At 35.9% G+C, this 19402-nt stretch overlaps 1 protein-coding gene across 10 annotated transcripts in view; it reads right to left on the bottom strand.

The window, feature by feature from the left end:
- Window positions 1–16371, bottom strand: part of LOC309477516 (uncharacterized protein) — a 34624-nt gene extending 18253 nt beyond the window's left edge. For 9 of the 10 annotated variants that reach the window (XM_082140792.1, XM_082140800.1, XM_082140801.1 and 6 more), the window contains exons 1-2: window positions 15676–16371; window positions 9413–9688 (exon numbers count right to left, since the gene is read on the bottom strand). In XM_082140792.1, the coding sequence (XP_081996918.1) occupies window positions 9413–9470 (58 nt within the window). In that variant the 5' untranslated portion in view covers window positions 9471–9688; window positions 15676–16371. Of the gene's footprint in view, window positions 1–9412; window positions 9689–10598; window positions 11931–15675 lie in introns of those variants that run through there. The other variant, XM_082140794.1, reaches the window with a different exon arrangement.
- Window positions 16372–19402: the final 3031 nt, after the last annotated feature.

The raw sequence follows: 19402 nt of genomic DNA, 5'->3' as shown, positions 1-19402 counted from the left end.
TCTGGCGCGTTCACTACTGCGATCGTGAGTCAGCATCGTCAACTTCATCTTTGCAGTCGACACAGAAAACACTTGTTAATTAATGAACAATTAAAATGTCTCCTTGCTATATTTGACATATTCATAATAATTACTTTTGCCGGTTCTTTGTGACAGCTTTTAGATGCTTTATTGGCAGCGCCACCCTTAAATGAACGCGTCACAGCTGTAACAATATTAGCTCAAAGGGGAAATATTATTAATAATCCATAATTACCAATTATGATTCATTTTTAATATTTGGATCAGTTAATTAGATTAACTTTGAGGTAAGCTAAATTAATATTACAATAAATTAATCAGTTCCAACAAACTCTTTGATTATTCATTTATTCTAAGAAAAGTGTATCTTTCACCACTCATGTAACTTAGTAGCCTGGTTAAAAACAGACCATTCTCAGTAGTAACTGAGTTATGGTCTGGCAAAGCTCCATAGACAAATCATTTCCAAAGGGGCGTCACCAACGGATGTCGCTCAAATGCCTCTGGGCGCAGTTGGATAGACCTAAAACCAATCAGAGCGATCGTCATCGTGTAAAGCCATACGCTGCGTCCCAATTCGCCTAAGTTACACTACGCCATAAAAGTATGTACTGTTTTTGTGAAGAAAAGGTATTTACTTTTGAATGTGTAGCAAAAAAGTAGGCAAGCTTTGGGACATACTACTTCGTCATCTTTATCGGACGGATCTGTCGCGTGCATCCTGTCACTTAAACTGCCCTGTCAATCATCGTGTCACAGTTAAAATCCTCTATTAAATCTAATTTAATTTCCTACCGTTTCAGAGAGAAATGTAGTAGCACGTTCATCTGCCAGTGGGTCTTTCATGGAGACTGTCCTCATGTGTTTGCAATTTGAATATAATAATGCATTTAAAAGTTGAACAGACGTCACTTAAATGCCTCTGGGCGCAATTGGATAGACCTAAAACCAATCAGAGCGATCGTCATTGTGTAAAGCCCGCCTCAACGTTTCTGATTGGTGCCGCGATTTCGACGGCATGGAAATGGGCTTGAATGAGCTCTTTGCCAGACTACTTGCAGAGCAAATCTGAATTTGCCGGAGGTTGTCTGGGTTTTCCCAGGCTAGTAACTTAGCGAAAATCATTTCTGGGGAAAAATAACTCAAATGAAAGGGAATATTCATGAGTTTATGAATATGATTTGCTTATCGTCTACACAGATTAAATTACCCAAAAAGGGAATATTTGATCAATTTGTCAAGCTAACTTTTATCAGCATTAATTTCAGTTATCTAAACATACTGTTTGTCCCACAAACTTCATGTAAGACTTCCTTATCAAATATCAATAAAAGTACCCTTCATACATACACTCCAAGAAATATTAATTTTCTGGCCGTGAACATTAATTTTTCCTGTGTTTATAAAATTAAACTACTCAACGTAGTAAATAATAAAAGCTTTGTAGCTTAGATCGTACATTTTCAGGGACTTCGAGTTGGTGAGCAATAAAGCAGAAGATTATTGGGTTTAATAAAAACACAAGCTAAAGGATACAGAATACAATTCACACGAGTATATGTATATACAGACTACGAACACGTAAACAAACAACGAATAAGGAATGGGAGTGAGCAGGGCTCCAGACTAACTTTTTGCCTTGGTTGCACTGGTGCGCCTAACTTTTTTATTTAGGTGCACCAGCACAAAATTTGGGTGCACCCAAATTTTTCCTCGGCTGTATCACCTTTAACGCCACAATTTGAAGGTCACCTTTTTATTACGCTCTATACACATTCATATATATTATGTAAATGAATTTAAACAAGAAGGTGTAGGTAAAAACTTTTATTTATTTTTTGAAGCACAATTATTAACGGTATTCCTACTCTTACCGATACTGCTTATCGATACAGTACTTTAACTGTATTCTTATGGTTCTTTTTGTTTTATATATAACAAACAAAGATAAACAATAGATAAACAAAAGATAAACAATTAAACAAAGATACACTTTATATAGGCCTACACAGTGCTTTAATTTCAGGAAGGCCTATCAACATTACTGTTCAGGCATGGTCTAAAAAGAAATCTAATAAAGTAATAAAATGTAAAATAACACTGTAAAATTTATCATAAATAGATTAATGCTTATTAAAGCTGAAGTTATTCTTTCAAGAGCTGTGAGTGATTTTTCTCTTGTTGTTTGATTTACAGTAATGGCGCAATCGTCAACATGTTTATTAGACTGCGGCCCCTTTAAGACCGGGTGCAGAATGCAGATCTAATAGGCTACTACTGATGCACCATTTTCTCCCAACTATTTCCATAACTACGTCCATTTAAGACATAAACTGTTTTAGTGAATCTCAAAGCCGGTAATTGACACGCTTTTGTGTACAATTGATCGTTTAGACGCGCACAATCTGCACATGAAACCGAAAGTATAATTTGCTTGTCTCGGCCGGTCTCGGTCTGTTTCGGAGCGTGCGCCGCCATGCGAACAGCATCTCTTGCGCAGATTTTTGTGTTTTTAATATCTCTTTCAGTTATTAAACGCGTCCCGCAATTTAGCAACAGTAGCTAGACTGCATTTACAACAATCACTGATCGTGCTGATTCTGATTCTGAGTTTTAGGGAGAAATGACCGCCTAATGCTGCGAAGGGAAGAAGTTGCGCGTAGTTAGATAGTTTTTAATGGGTTTACCTCAATATATATTTTTTTATAATCTTTGGAAGCCGAAATTTTAAATAAAATCAGACTAATATAACAGACCTTAAGTGTAACCAGGCTACGTTTGAATGTTTAATTCTGTCCTCCGTCGTCACTCATTATTAAGCAGGGCTGTCGTGTTGTGCGAGCTGTGGCACCGCGTGAGAGAAGAGTGTGAGTTCCGTCAAAGGAGAACAAACGCCAACAAACGTCCGTGGAGAGGCAGCGGATGCGAGGACGTTAGGTGCACCGGTGCGACTTAGGAAAAATGTTAGTCGCACACTTACAAAATTTGGTCGCATATGCGACCAAATTGGTCGCACTCTAGAGCCCTGGTGAGAGATAGAAAGGGAGGAAAGATTGAGAGAAAGTGAAAGCAAAATCTCAGGAAGGCAGTTTCACTGACAAAGTAGAGACAACAAGAAATCACATCACCCTAAATAGGGCGAACAACAAAAGCTCGATAAACTTCTGGAGCAAACGGAGTTCGTGGGAAGTTTAAAAGGTCTACTCAAAGTTACGTTGCCGGCTACGTTCACTTCACTGAACGTAGGAGAAGGTCCGAAGACGAAAAATAAAGACTAAAGAAAGACTAAAGAAAAGAAAAGAAAAGAAAAGAAAAGAAAAGAAAAGAAAAGAAAAGAAAAGAAAAGAAAAGAAAAGAAAAGAAAAGAAAAGAAAAGAAAAGAAAAGAAAAGAAAAGAAAAGAAAAGAAAAGAAAAACTGAGAAAACTCCCTAAGGAGTCGTGGGACAACTCTCACAGACAAAGTGCTCTCTAGAAACTTTCTGTGTCAGTCTCTTATGGAGAGTCTTAGTTTCGCCTACTTCGCGTACGTGGACCAATCACCTTCAGAGATTTCAGAGCGGTATTGCAACACACCAACAATATGTCATATACCTTTGGAAATGACTTTAAATGATAAGTTTGAAGAAACGTTTGGGTGCGTGCGTATTGGAATGTCTGGGTGTGTGTGTGGAAGGTCTGGGTCGCAAGGGGGCGAGTTCCATATCACCCCTGGGAATATTTCGAAGTTTGCAAAGCAGTATCATGTATCGTGTTGTCTGTTAACACTTAAGGCGCCATAAAAGTCATCAAGACCATCTTCTTGCAGACTAGCTGGAGCCTAACGCATGATTTGCATTCATGAGTTCAGAAGCTAAAAGCTTTGGATTTCAGAAGGAATGTGCTCAGAACACAGAGTCAGAATTTGTTAATTCAGAACAAATGAAAGAATGATTCATAGGCCAGACGCTACACCGCATCAGCACCGAAAACATGTTTTTTTTTTGTTTTTTTTTAAATCTAAAAATCAAAAATTCGTGATACGAACCGAATCGTAGGTTTGGTCTATCGTTACAGCCCTAGTAAGATGAGAAAGCAGGAGTTTAGTTTTTTGTCATGGTTGTAAAAAAACAAACAATGGCTATCTGAACATCTTTGCCAAGCGCAAGCCAGGGCTGGGTTTCCCGAAACCTCTTTAATGCTACGTGGTTCTTAAGTTACACCTTAAGCTGTACCTTATCGTTAATACGTGCTTCCCAAAACTTTCTTAGTTAAGTTTATCTTCTGTAAGTCATAAGTTCGGAAGGTTGGTCTGGACCACTAGCTTTACCTTATCACTGTTGCAGGTCTATACGAATATAATTCTGAAGTTTTAATACACACAGACAGTGTTCAATTAGGCTTGTAGGGAACTTTTTCCTTCTTCAAAGAAGAGACCAGGAGATGTTGGGATCGCGTTCAAACAGAAGTTATTCTTCATTGAGCGTGGCTGCAGGTTGTCCAACCAAATCTTAATACAGTATTCATTGTAGATATATACATTCCAAGGGGGAGGGATTACATAAAGGCGGAGACTCTGAACAAAGAATGCAAATGAAGTAGGAACACACCCTACTCTGAGAGCGCTACCAGTCCAATTGAATTAGCGTAACTATTCAAATGCTGATATTGGCCAGGAACTCCGGTTCCAAGAGCCATCCCAGAGCCATTAAAGACAAAAGGTGAAAGTCTCCCCTACAGCTAATCCAATCAACCTAACGATTCAACGTCTGGGCCAGAAAGCCATTTGGGCTCCGAAAGGTGAGAATCTCAGTGATCTGACTAAAACACAATAGAGAAAACAGGACTGGTAGAAGTCTCTAGCTAGAAACTGACCCTACTAAAATCAAAGTCTTAACTTTTAATGTTGGAACCTAAATTAAACATTTAATAAATTTGTAATACAACAGGATAATTCAAGTGCTTTCATGCAAAGAATAAAATTGTCATTACACTGATTGTTGTTAGAATTTTTTATTATACAATATTATTAATTTAATTAAAGAGCGCTTTTAAAGGCCAGTGAAAGCATAGGCTACAGTCAGTTAAGTTCTATTCGGACGCTAATATTGTTTCTCATGGGCTCTTCCGGTATTTTAAACATTTACAGGGGTAAGTCGGTGATTTTAGTGCCGTCCGAATCCATAATATCAGTGTTTTTTCTCACTCAACCAGCGTAAAAATTCCTGGCCAAATTAGTATTGTTTTTTGACAAACAGGTTGTGTGGTAATTTAATTGCCACATCTCTTAGGGTGCTTTCACACCAGTCTCATTTAGTTCGGTTGAATCGCACTAGAGTTCGTTTTCCCCGTTGGTGCGGTTCATTTGGGCAGGTGTGAATGCGGCAGTCGCACTCGGGTGCGCACCAAAAGCGGACCAAACAAGCATACCGAGACAAACTTGGAGTTGTGAGGAGGTGCGGAGCCTGATAGAAATTATTATTATTAACATTATTTTCAAGCCGCATCCTCGGTTCATTCTCATATTATTGTTTGTCTAAAGTGGTGTAGACAAACTATATAATAAAATATGACCAAGGATACAATCAGCACACGCAGTCGTCTCTCCATAGTAAAACAGCGTCGTGTTGTCTGCCGGGTTTTCCACCTCTTTGTTTACTTACGGGAGTTATGTTGGAATTTTCCCGCACGTTAATTCTGACCAAACGAAGTGCAGTCATGGAAATGCGTTCCGAGTGATGTGGATGTTGTCACGTGATTGCATTTTGGTTCGTTTTATCAACTCATAAACTGATTCGGACCAGAGCGATCAGTGTGGTGTGAAAAGGAACCAAAACGCCTTAAAAATGCTACAAAGTATAATTTTTCGCCCTTGGTCCGGACCAAATGAACCGAACTACAGATGTGAAAGCACCCTTAGTTTACAAGAAGAGATTCAAAATACACAGTTTAAATCCTTTTTGATCACTGCCGAGCACCGTACGTAAGGTGTACACTTTTATTACTGAAATGCTGGAAAGTATTTACAAGAACAATATTTCATAGCTCCACCTCAGCGAACAAAAAAGGGAAAGAGAAGAAAGCACATAAAAATTTGAAATGGTTATAATATATGTAGGTAGTATATACATATAAAATGTGTAGGCTAGGCTATTATAGGCTATTATTATAGTTTGGATTATTTTTTATAACATCCCATAAGTCCTAATAAATGCAATTTTAACTATTTCTGAAGTGCTTCTTTTATAAAGAACACCGCTTTCTCACATAAACAGAGAATAATTGATTCTCGAGCCATCGATAACAACAAACTCAGCAGCATCGCCCCGGACAGCACCGGGTAACGTTGCACGTAAGAAGGGATATAGTATAGTTCGGGGAACACGCCAAGAAATGGTATACCTTCAGTTAAGTTATACCTTAAGAGTCTTCGTATTGCGCTAAGAGACAACGTTATCGGGAAACCCAGCCCAGTACAGAAGTAGGCCTAATCAATAAATAATCGGGGAGGGTCAAGCTTTTTTTCACAATCATTTTGGAGGGTCATAGAAAAATGTATTGCTGGCGAAGGGTCAAGTCTTTTTTGACTACAGATCTCAAAACTCCTCCGGTAGCCCCTTAAATAAAAAACAAACAGTCCCTTAGTATTTGAAATCGAAAGCAGCCGTCTGTCATTGAGTTTCATATTTTTAATATATAATCCCACTGCATTCCCAAAAACATAAATTATGTCTTCATAGAGCATTTTTAAGGAAAATACCGTCAGGGGAGAACACACACTGCAAGCGCATCATCAAGCAAAGTGTGTTTCTCACAGCGCATATCCTGTGCAATGAAGCCCGTGATTCAACCTTTTGAACTTTATGAATTATTATTTTATGGAAGGTTTGAGTAGTGTGTGTGTGTGTGTGTGTGTGTGTGTGTGTGTGTGTGTGTGAGGTAGGGCAAGAGGTGGGTCTCTTCTATAGTCTCTTCTGTTTTTGTTGCAAAGATAGCCTATCTACTTATGATAATAATAGTCATTTAAATAAAAAAAATCTAAATAATATCATTTTATAATATGACGACTTCATGCCACTGCCATCTGAAATTTTCTTCTAAAACAAGCATTTTTATCAAGCTTGTATATTTAAATTCAGTAATTTCACTTTAATTACAATTAATAGGTACTTTTCATTGCCATTTAAGTTAAATAACTGAACATAAACATACAAGGTTGATAAAAGTGCTCTTTTAGAAGAAAGTTTCAGATGGTACTTAGAGGCTTTTGCATCTGAAGTCGTCATATATATAAAATGATATTATTTAGATCTTTTTTTATTTAAATGACTATTATTATCATAAGTAGATAGGCTATCTTTGCAACAAAAACAGAAGAGACAAGCATTATTTCTGCCATATGTATAGCCCGAAAATCATTGCCTGTCCTTTGGTTTGTATAATAGTAACTTATAAAACTACATTTGGATTATTAGACAATGTCGAAATAAAGTGAATCTGCAGAGTGTTGCATTCAAAAGCATGTAATTGACAGAGAAGAAAGAGTTAAAACTCTTCACATGAAATCGAATCGTCCTGTGGAATCATTCATTCACAGACAGCTTACGAAGATATTCAACTAATAAAGATCTTCATCGCTGGCAAAAATATGATGCATTTGAAGATTTGCTCTCACTTGACTGTACTGTAGGTCCACGGCCACTTCATCTACACTCTTGATGTTCTCAAATCTTCCTGTTACGACTCCGAGTCGAGTGTGAATTGAAATCGCTTCAGATGATTCAGTGCGTGCAGTAAACATAGACAGTAGGGTAGTAAACTGAACAGATCATTCTGATTCGCAAACCGATTTAGACAGATCTGCCGATTTGTTTCATGAAGTCTTTGAACAGAATCGACTCAAAAGAGTGATTCATTTGTGAATTGAGCATCGCTCAAGCCCAGAAAAAAGATACAGTGCGCTTGGAATAAACGCATAACAACACATATTGCATTAAAATAAAGTAAAGAGAGGAACGTTGCCCAACGTAACGAAGTAAAAGTAGGCTACATTTTTTTCATTAGAAATGTACTCGAGTAAAAGTAAAAGTACCCACATTCAAATCTACAATTTTTCCAAAAAAATGCTCAAGTAAATGTAACGAAGTAAATGTACTTCGTTACTACCCATCAGTGAGACACACAAAACGCCAGCAAAATAGCTCAAAAAGGGAAATATATAATTAATCATGAAAAGTTATAATTGTGTATGTATAAAATATTTAGATCAGCTTTCAGAATTAATTGTAGCAGAATTAATTTTAGCAAAAGCAAAAACAATCTCTGGCACTTTAATTTCCTATTATCACTGTAAAGCGGCTTTGAAACAATCTATATTGTTAAAGTGCTATATAAATGAAGGTGACTTGACTTATACCTGTTTATTTATTTGTTTGGTTGTTGTTTACTTATTTTCTTTTCACCCTGTATGTATCATGGGGTGGTAGTGGCGCAATGGATAAGACACATGCCTTTGGTGTGAGAGACCCGGGTTCGAATCCACTGTGAGACACCAATGTGTCCCTGAGCAAGACACTTAACCCCTAGTTGCTCCAGAGGCATGCGACCTCTGACATATATAGCAATTGTAAGTCTTTGGATAGAAGCGTCAGCTAAATGAATAAATGTAAATGTAAATGTAAATCATAAACATAAATAAATCATACAAAAAAGAAAACCCATATTCAGTGACCATAACTCGTTATTCAGCTAGAAAAAAATAATTCTAGAGAGGAGCATTTTGATAATTATATGCACCACATTACATTGTTCAATATTTGACGCATGTTTGAATAAATCAGTAAACTGTTTTTTTGACAGCCACCATAGAAATATGATTATGTAATTGTAAAGTTAGTATAACTTTATTATTATTTTAAAAAAAACATCCTTGAATGTAATTTAAGTGTTTGTATACAAATCAGTAAATTTTAACCTTCAATATTATATTAATGTAGTACAAACTGACTCCCATGTGTAGTTTACAGCATTATTTGAGAGATTTTCTTTCCTTGAGAACATTTGCCATGTACTTTATCTAATATAGTATATCCAAAACAATCGATATCGAATCGTGGCAATACTCAGCAAACTATATTGAGAAATGTCAAAATGTTTGGTAACATGGTTGCAAAAAATGTGAGCCAGTTATAAATGTAAAATAAAACATTAAAATATTTAGTTGGACCTGATGTTGACAATCAATATAACAGTTCCTCAAACCTCCCTTTACTGACCATTTGTGGTTAACTAACAAGAAAGAAAATATTCTTCTATTTCATAGTTTACCCGTTTATCTAAATGTCAAGAAGTGCTTGAATGTTTCTACCATGAATGTTCTTCAGCATCATGAATGAATGAAGAATAAACACCAACCTCTTTGTTCTTCAGGATCTTCAGTGTGTTTCATTCTGCAGGGTTCTGGATCACTCATGTTCTCACTGTCCTCTTTAATAAACTCAGTCTTTGCAGATTTCAGCTCTTCCTGATGCTCGTCTTCACTTGTAGCTGATGGGAATATTCCAGCATTTATAGGAGAATTACAGTAGGAGGAGCTTCACTGATGATGTGATTGCTGTGGGAGGAGCTTCACTGATGATGTGATTGATGTGGGAGGGGCTTCACTGATGATGAATTTCACTGTAGGAGGAGCTGAAAATCAAAGTTATCAGTTACTGAGTTTGTTTTAATACTAAATGACATATCTAAGCATTTATGTCTGTATCTCTATATAGAAACTAACCAAGCGTGCCGCACAAGCCCTGAAAAGTGAAGCAAAAACGTCTCAATCGCCCCCCGGTGACTGGTCCTAGAATAGGTCATAAACCCCGCCTCCCCGTGTTATTCAACGGGACTTGAGACCAACTAAACAATTTAATTACACTTAATATATTTTTTCCGAAGGTGGTTTCTGTCATTTACTGTAGTTTTTTATCACGCTGATGTAAATTCAAGTGTTCGTTTTTAAAATAAGTTTGTTTTTAGTTAGTTATTTGATGCTATAAAAATGGTGATGTGACGTCATGATTGACAGCTGTGATTGACAGGTTCTCTGAGCGAAGTAGTCACTGAAGCACCAACAGACTTTCGGGATCTTCGGAGGACTGAGGAGATTGGAGCTTTAAACTTAATATCTAAATTTCTATAATTAATTATTTCACACCGAGAGTGAGGGCGGGGCCTTGATTTCGCGGCTTTACTTCCTGCTCACTACTGCGCAGGTCTGGTCCCGAGATCGCTACTGCGCAGACTCAAGTTCCAAGATGTCAGCGCAATATCGGGACACTGGCGGCTTCACTTCTCACCAATGGAAGAGAGCGAAGGGGTGTCGTCCATATTTTTTTACAGTCTATGAAACCAACAATTATCCTCAGTCTTTTGACACCAATAAAATTAGCTTTAAGTGTCAATTTATAGGGAGTTTTAAATGAGGTGAAAACATTGTTTTACGGTGTGTACTTTACTCTTAACACCTTTTACCTATTTATTTATTATTCTCAGGTAAGGTAAAGAAAATCAAATCTGACCTAAACCATAAGCATTCAAAAGATAGGCTACTTACAATTTGGTCAGAAGACTCCTCTGTGGTATGTTCTCATTAAAAGTCTTCCAGCATCATAAATCTAAGTCTCAGTAGGCAGATTTTGTAATCAATTAAATTTCTTTTAATTGGTTACTTTTCTTTTTATAATAAACAAAAATATAAAGGCAAATAAAACTTCATCGTTTAAGTATAAAATACAATAATCACGTTTTGAATCAAAAGTGTAGTAAGCTCTGGGCTTCGTATCTTCTGCTTGGGGTTTCTTGTCCTCAGCTCTGGGCTTCAGACTTAGGTAAAGTTGGTTTTATATTCGATATTCGCACATTCGCGGACTTCCGCGTTCAATAACTCGTGAACTAAACATTGTTGCTACAGAAAACACCTATCACATATAACTACAGATAAAACACCAGAAGCTACAACATAATTTTCCTCAAAACGATCTTTCCTTCGCACTGGACAAAATACATTATCTCTATGCGCAGGCTGCTAAGAAGGGACCATCTGCAAAGTGCAAACCCGAAGGAAAGCTCGTTTTGAGGAAGATTTAAATATTAAAACAATGTTATTTGTGTAGTAACAATATTCAGCTCACGAGATATTGAACGTGGAACACCGCGAATATGCAAATATAAAACCAACTTTACCCAAGTTGCAGACTTGATCATGTAGGACCTCAGTACCACATACATGGACAGCACCATGACCATTGTCAAGTAAAAAAAAAAAAAAGATTGCCAACCAGAGTAAAAATAGTTTCAGGTTTGATATTTGCTGCGTATTTACCTAGACTGCTTTAGTGTACTTTTGTGTAGGCTACTGTACATACAGTACGTAAATATGTTTTATGTAAAAGTTACAGTAATTCACCAAAGGGATTTTTTTCATGTTCCAAAGGTAGTGCTTTCCGTATTGACCAGACTGACTTACTACAGGTGAAATTTTGACAATACCTCCTTTACTGTACGTACAATAAACAAATAAGTTTAAGAAAAAATTACTGTAATTCACCTAAAGTATTTTTTCATGTTCCAAAGGGTGTAGTGCTTTCCTAGTGACCACACTGACTTACTACAGGTGAAATTTTGACAATACCTCCCTTACTGTAAGTATAGTACAAACATTTTATTATTAAAAAAATACTGTAATTTCTCATTTTTTCATGTTCCAATGGTTATAGTATGTTCCTAGTGATCACTCAATTAACTTTGATAAATGTATTAGGTAGAAGTATGTATTAGAACTGCTGTTCCTTGTACAACACAATTCTTTCATTGATTAAAAAAATGCAGATATTTTAGGTTAATCATATTTTCAACGTTATAAATAAGCAACACCCTTATTGTAATGATTCAAGTTCAGTTTTTGTTATGCAGTCCTGAAGAAGTGGATTCTGGAACACACTGCTGCTTCAATGTATATCTAATGAGTGATTATAATCAAGGTATTAATCAATAGTTTTCCTTCTATATATCAAATGAGTTGAATGACTTCTCTAGGCTTATGAGATTTTACTTTGTTATAGAAATTATCAGTGTGATTATCGAAAATGTTATTTCATGTATCCTTTAAATGTCTGTATTTGATATCTGAGGTGTAACGTAAGGGTCTGGCCCATGCCAGGAATGCAGTAACAGTGCTTGCTCATTTAGCCTAGCTTCCAGAGATGAAATGATGAAGATGACTTCTTTAACAGGTGTCACTACATATCTGCTTTTCCAGGCTACCCTGATAGCAATGGTCTCAGGAGTCATTGAAACCTATAGTTGAGAGACCATTTCTTAGTTAAAGTCTTTACTTTACAGTTAGATTTAAAGTATCCTCTCCTTGAGAGAAAGAACATGTTATCTTAATGTTTTGAGAAGACTCTCCTCCTCACCAAATCCAATCTTGAAGAAACTGTGTCTGTGTGTGTTAGTATTCTTGGTTACAGGTTAAGGAACAAGTGGAAATATAGCTGCAAGCAGCGATACGGGGCCAAGCCCCTGAAGCAGCAGCAAGAGCAGGAATAGTAAAAACAGCAGAAATTGAAGAAAAAAGAGCTGGTTTAGAAGTATAGGTGAAAATGAACTCAAAATGAACAGAAGTTCAGATGAGAATGAACATAGAATGAAAAAGACATACATTATTCCAAGAGGAAGAAAGATTAGTACAACGTTGAATAATAAAGGAATCGACATGACACAACATTACACACAATTTTTTAAAAACATGCCACGTGGGGCTCGAACCCATTATCTCTGGGTCAGATACCTGTCACTCATATCATTGCGCCACTGGGAAGTTTTTGGCAAGATGAAGAAGGTCCAATAGTTCAAGTGAGAAGCAATTCAAAATGAAAATTTTTTGTATAAATTTGCTGCATGTTGTATTTATCGAGTCCGTTCACATATAGGCACCATGTCTGGAACAGAAGCAACTTTTACACCACTTAAGGCCACAATACCTCTTGCGATCTGGGAATGTGCCACACAGCATTCAAACCCACAACCGGAATGGTTCATGGTTCATGCTAACCAATTAGCATGCTAAGCTAACTACCATAAGGCAACAAATACAGGTCAAAGCTAACTACCATAAGGCAACAAATACAGGTCAAATTTGGAGAACGGTATCGGGAACGGTAGCAAAAATCAAAAATCTGTTCAGTCACTTCTGTGTGGCTCGGTCCAAAGATCATCTGAGCCAATTTTCAGAAAAATTTAACAAAATTTGAATGAGGAGTAGCACAAAAAATTGAACACTGTACTTTTCAAAATGGCCACTACTGTAATGGGCAGAGTCTTATTGTAAGATATTGATTGTGATTACCATAATGAGTGGAATCAGGTGTACTAAGTTTCATTTTACATCTATTTACATTCACATCTATATCAAAGGGTTCAAAAGCTATAACCCTTTTAATGTTGCATTTTTTGAACTGGTGGTGGCGCTATAGAGTTGGTCCTACAGACTCAAAAATTGGTCCAATTACTATTCATTACAATCACTACAAGTGTGGAAGGTCACAACGTGCCTAAATTCAGGGTCCGAATGTCATAACAACTTAAACCAAGAGAGGATCAACAACAGCAAAATTTTGAAGAGGTGAAATTGAAATATTACTCTAACCACGAGGAATTAATTACAACTTTTATGTATAATCCCAGTGGTATTCCATGAACAATTAGAAAGATAATAGAAATAAAACAGTGCACTATACAGTATCTTGAATGCCTCCATGATCTTGCTGTTCATTATCTGTCAGATTTGCTGCACCAATGCGTACAGGTTCAGTCACTACTGTTAATAATAATGTAGCCCCTATTAATGTACTACAACCTTAAAAAAAAAAAAAATACAGTATTATATTATTATGTAAAACAGTATTATTAGGTATTGTCAAAATTTCACCTGTAGTAAGTCAGTTTGGTCAATAGGAAAGCACTACAGCCTTTGGGACATGAAAAAATACTTTAGGTGAATTACAGTAATTTTTTCATAAACTTATTTGATAATTGTATGTACAGTAAGGGAGTTATAGTCAAAATTTCACCTGTAGTAAGTCAGTCTGGTCATTAGGAAAGTACTACAACCTTTGGGATTTATATAAAAAAAACACTATAGGTGATGTACAGTTTATTTCATAAACATATGTAATAATATGCTCATTACATAAACATATTTGATAATTGTACAGTAAGGGAGGTATTGTCAAAATTTCACCTGTAGTAAGTCAGTGTGGTCACTAGGAAAGCACTACACCCTTTGGAACATGAAAAAATACTTAGGGTGAATTACAGTAATTTTTTCATAAACTTATGTGTCAACTGTACGTACAGTAAGGGACTTTTTGTCAAAATTTCACCTGTAGTAAGTCAGTCTGGTCCGTAGGAAAACACTAAAGCCTTTGGAACATGAAAAAATACTTAGGGTGAATTACAGTAATTAAAAAAAAAACATATTTGTCAACTGTACGTACAGTAAGGGACTTTTTGTCAAAATTTCACCTGTAGTAAGTCAGTGCTTTCACTAGGAAAGTACTACAACCTTTGGGATATATATTAAAAAAAACACTATAAGTGATGTACAGTTTATTTCATAAACATATGTAATAATATGCTCATTACATAAACATATTTGATAATTGTACAGTAAGGGAGGTATTGTCAAAATTTCACCTGTAGTAAGTCAGTCTGGTCACTAGGAAAGCACTACAGCCTTTGGAACACGAAAAAATACTTAGGGTGAATTACAATTATTTATTTTTTTAAACATATTTGTCAACTGTACGTACAGTAAGGGACTTTTTGTCAAAATTTCACCTGTTGTAAGTCAGTCTGGTCTGTAGGAAAACACTACAGCCTTTGGAACACAAAAAAATACTTAGGGTGAATTACAGTAATTAAAAAAAAACATATTTGTCAACTGTACGTACAGTAAGGGAGTTTTTGTCAAAATTTCACCTGTAGTAAGACAGTCTGGTCCGTAGGAAAGCACTACAGCCTTTGGAACACGAACAAATACTTAGGGTGAATTACAGTAATTTTTAAAAAAACATATTTGTCAACTGTACGTACAGTAAGGGAGTTTTTGTCAATTTCACCTGTAGTAAGTCAGTGTGGTCACTAGGAACATGCTACAACCTTCGGATAGTAAAAAATCCCTTTGGTGAATTAATGTAATTTTATTCAAAAAATATGTATGTACATTATGTACAGTGAGGCAGGTTTCCTAAATACAATCATTATAATGCACTTTGTATTGTTGCTAAAGTACAATCAATAGCATTAGAACACATAATGTGAGAGATGTGCTGGTACATCTGTACTTTGCAAAAATGTAGTTGTCTGTTTGCACACAATGGAAAAAAAAACACTTTTTAGACGGTCCCTATCTTCTTTACCACACACATTGAATGTTCAACTGAATTTGTATGCCATTAAAACAATATTTGCCCATTTTGATCGATTGTGGAGAGTGTTGTAGTTCACCATCTTTGTCCTAAAGATCATGTAGCTGCTTTTATTTAGCAAAAATGTGCTTTATTGCGCTTGTTATTGAGACAGTTTTTAAGCAAAAAAGTGCAAATGTGCGAATATAAAACCAACTTTACCTAAGTGGGCTTCAGTATCAGTATCCCAAGAGGCAATCAGTTCATCAGTCTATTATACTCCTGTTGTTTAATTAACCCTTAAAGACCGATACAGCCGCCGGCGGCATACAATAACTATCGTTCTAAAATGTGTAATAACTTTTGATTCGCTAATCCAATCCGTATGCTTTAAAATGCACCGTAAACATGAGATTCTCAGCTTTCCCGTGTTATCACGGTTGTCCGTATTGGTCATTCAGTGGCTCCGTAGTGCCGGTGATTGCGTCATCAAAATCTGCAGCAGTGATTCGTCAAGGAAAAACATGTGGTTTCTTTCTCTGAGCCAAACAGGAACGATAGTTGATGCTTAGTCCCACCCCCATGCCCAGATTCGTCCAAACGGTCATCAACTCAACCAATAAACATAGTGATTGGTGTTTTTAACAAACGCAATACATTGAAACGAAATGCATTGAAAACTAACAGATGCAAAGTTTTTGACCATAGCGCAAAACATGAAAGAGCACAAAACACAAAAGAGAATGAGTAAATAAATAAATATATAAAACATTTATTTTTGTGAATGGATGCAGCACTATCGCCAATAGAAATGGACAACTTTAAAGGCGATTTTCTTAAGGTTTCGATTTTTCTGTACCCTCATATTCCAGATTTTCAAATAGTTGTATCTCGGCCAAATATTGTCCTATCCTAACAAACCATACATCAATGGGAAGATTTTGTATTCAGCTTTCAGATGATATATAAATCTCAATTTTAAGAAAAAATACGCATAGCCTAAGACTGGTTTTGTGGTCCAGGGTCACAGTAAGTCAAAACAGCAGTAGGCCTAGTACACATCGGAGGCAGGGGGGCAGGGTTTCATATTATTTTGAAGTTTCCCTGGGCGCCGCCATTGGCTAGCGGACCATCACCTGCTGTTAGCATCCCATTGACTCCCATTCATTTTGGCGTCACTTTGACAGCAAATAACTTTACATCTGAGGCGTTTAAAGACTCCATTTGTCCATTATTTATTTCTAAAGAAACACGAAAATGTATAAAAGGCTCCATTACCTTGTATCTTACGTTATGGCCCCGTAGAAGCAGTTTTTGTAAAAGTAAGCTAACGATTGCGTCATAACACGCGACTCTCTGTCGCACAGTAGAGAGATTACCGTATGGACAGGAGGAGAAGCTTGCGCCCAATCGGGGGGACGTGGAGGCAAAATGACAAAGTAATTAATCAGAATACTTAGCAAAAGTTTCTCCTGCTTCTAGCTCATAGACACCTCCTACTCACACTCTCCGTCTCTGCAAGTTTCGGAAGGGAATGATTCAGATTTCTCTTGGTACAGCTACTAGGCTAGTAGAAAGACGGGTTGCTCACGTCACATCTACATCGTCAAGCTCAGTTTGAGTCTGCGCAGTACTCTCGACCATCAGGAAGTGAGTGCTTCTAATTGACTTCACTTGTCTCCATTGAATCCAATGGGGTCGCTGTGTCCAGTTTATATACTGTCTATGATCGGAGGATGTGTTAGAATTGAAACCTTAGGACTGTCGTCACGCAATCCAGTTTGGTTATCATATTATGTAACGTACATAGTTTGAGAAGATTTGTCTCATTTGCACTGTTTATTTATCTATTTGTATTTAGTTTGTGAAGATTATTTGCACTATTTGTTTATTAGCACTCAGTATATTACCCTCAATGAACCATTTCTTCATTTGCACTGTTTATTTCTTTTTGTATTTAGTTTGTGAAAATTATTTGAACCATTTTGTTCATTTACACTCTAAATTTTGTATTGTTAGTATTTATATTGCACTTTGTCATTACTTGTTATATTGTTTTCATTTGTTGTTTACGTTCAAATTATAACACAATTTTCTGAAGAAAAATGTTTGCTTCAGTGTTCTGTTGTAATATAACAACTTTTCCATTTACTTTACTCCCTGAACTTATTTGGACACAATCTACATTGTCAGTAAATGTATGGAAATGATCTGATGTCTTAAAGTGAGGGGTAATAAACCTAATGCGGTCTGTGTCCTTATTGGGTCCTAATATTGATCAAGCAACAAAAGAAAAGCATTCACTGCTCATTAATAGCTTTAATAAGGATTCATTATATTTTATTCATTATATGTCTACTTGAAAGAATAAAGAATGATGTATGCAAGTAGTTATAAATAATGCATATATCATTAATTGAAAAGAAGACTGTGTTCTACTTTAGGAAAAGTGGTTTTATTTAATCTTAAGATATTTTTAAAATCACAGTAGTTAAATCTGTATCTGTATTGCATGTCCTAACTTTAAAATCAATTATATTAACAAGTTAATAGATGTTTTATCCAGGAGATACCACCTGCTGTTGGTGTGGCCCGAAGGAGGCACATGGCAAAACAGAGAAAACGGACCCTTGAAAGGCTGGACCAGGCCAAAAGAGTAAAAAAATAAAAATAATTAAAGTCCAAACTATCAAGACAAAACTTTTGCAAATGATAATCTTTCAGGTCAATGGTGGTTAAACTTGCAAGTAATCCGCAAATCGCACGCGCGCCGAAAGTCTAACATTAGTCAGTAGGAATCACGGATAGACTACGATCTATTAAAAAAATTAACTACTAGTCACTAATGAAAGCTCATTGTAAGCCTTATTGTTAACACTGCTACAATAAGAATTTATCAGTTTTTCTTTCTTTTTTTTAAAGAAGGAAATGTGCTCAATTCTCTAAAATCCTCAACTAGCCTACCTTTGGGATAATGTTATTGCTTTAAAACTAATGCATTATTTTTTTATATTTTACAGATATCAGATTCATCTCGTCAAGTGCAATTTGACTTGCAAATGCTCTAGCCTAACACTTCAGATAACTACAACATAATATTTCATACAAAATATAAAAATACCAGAGCAAGAAAAGAAACAGAAATGACATTAAATGAGTGAAACCAAAAGAAATGTCAAAAATTGGTTTTTGAAAATGTTTAATATTACATTAATTCACAAAATCTGTTTTAGTCATTTCTGTGCAATTTGGTGCAGAGATTCTGAGTCAATTTAGGCAATAATCAGACAAAATTTTAAGGAGGAATATACAGTAAAAAAAAAAAAAAAAGGTGACTATAGTATTCTTAATGTAAGAATGAATTGTGATAAGTAAACAAATTATTTTTTGTCTAGGCCATGATAGTATTCAAAAGTTATCTAAAGAATATACATTTTAGTAGTGCTGCTACGGAGTTGGTCCTAGAGAGCCCAAAATTGTTCATTGGTCTAAATACCCACCTCTATCAGGGTGCCAATTTTAATAATGTTTCTACAATTTATAGGATTGCCATAATCTCACATTAGGAAGAGTTTGGTACATTGAACAGTATACAATGTATATTATAAGTTGGAGTAATTAAAAATCATGCTTTTTTCAAAGTCTTGATTTTGTTTTAGAGCTCTAGAAAAGGTTTTCATAATTGATTGTAAAAAAACAACAAAAAAAACAACAACACATTTTTCACAAGTAATCAAGAATTTCATTCAATTCTACCAAAAGACTCACATGAATATGACTACATCTACATTTTCTTCACGTCTCATGATCAGTTCCCACTCCAACCATTTTTAGATTAATAAGATGCTATCATATCTGAGATCTTTAGAATTCCAGCTGTTAATTTATCAATTAGAAAACAAGAGAATTAATATCATCTCATTGTTGCTGATTTATCATGGTACTTAAT

Source organism: Leuciscus leuciscus (assembly GCF_965113295.1).
Source record: "Leuciscus leuciscus genome assembly, chromosome: 1".
Taxonomy (NCBI): Eukaryota; Metazoa; Chordata; class Actinopteri; order Cypriniformes; family Leuciscidae; genus Leuciscus; species Leuciscus leuciscus.
This window is presented reverse-complemented; position numbering and strand designations above follow the sequence as displayed.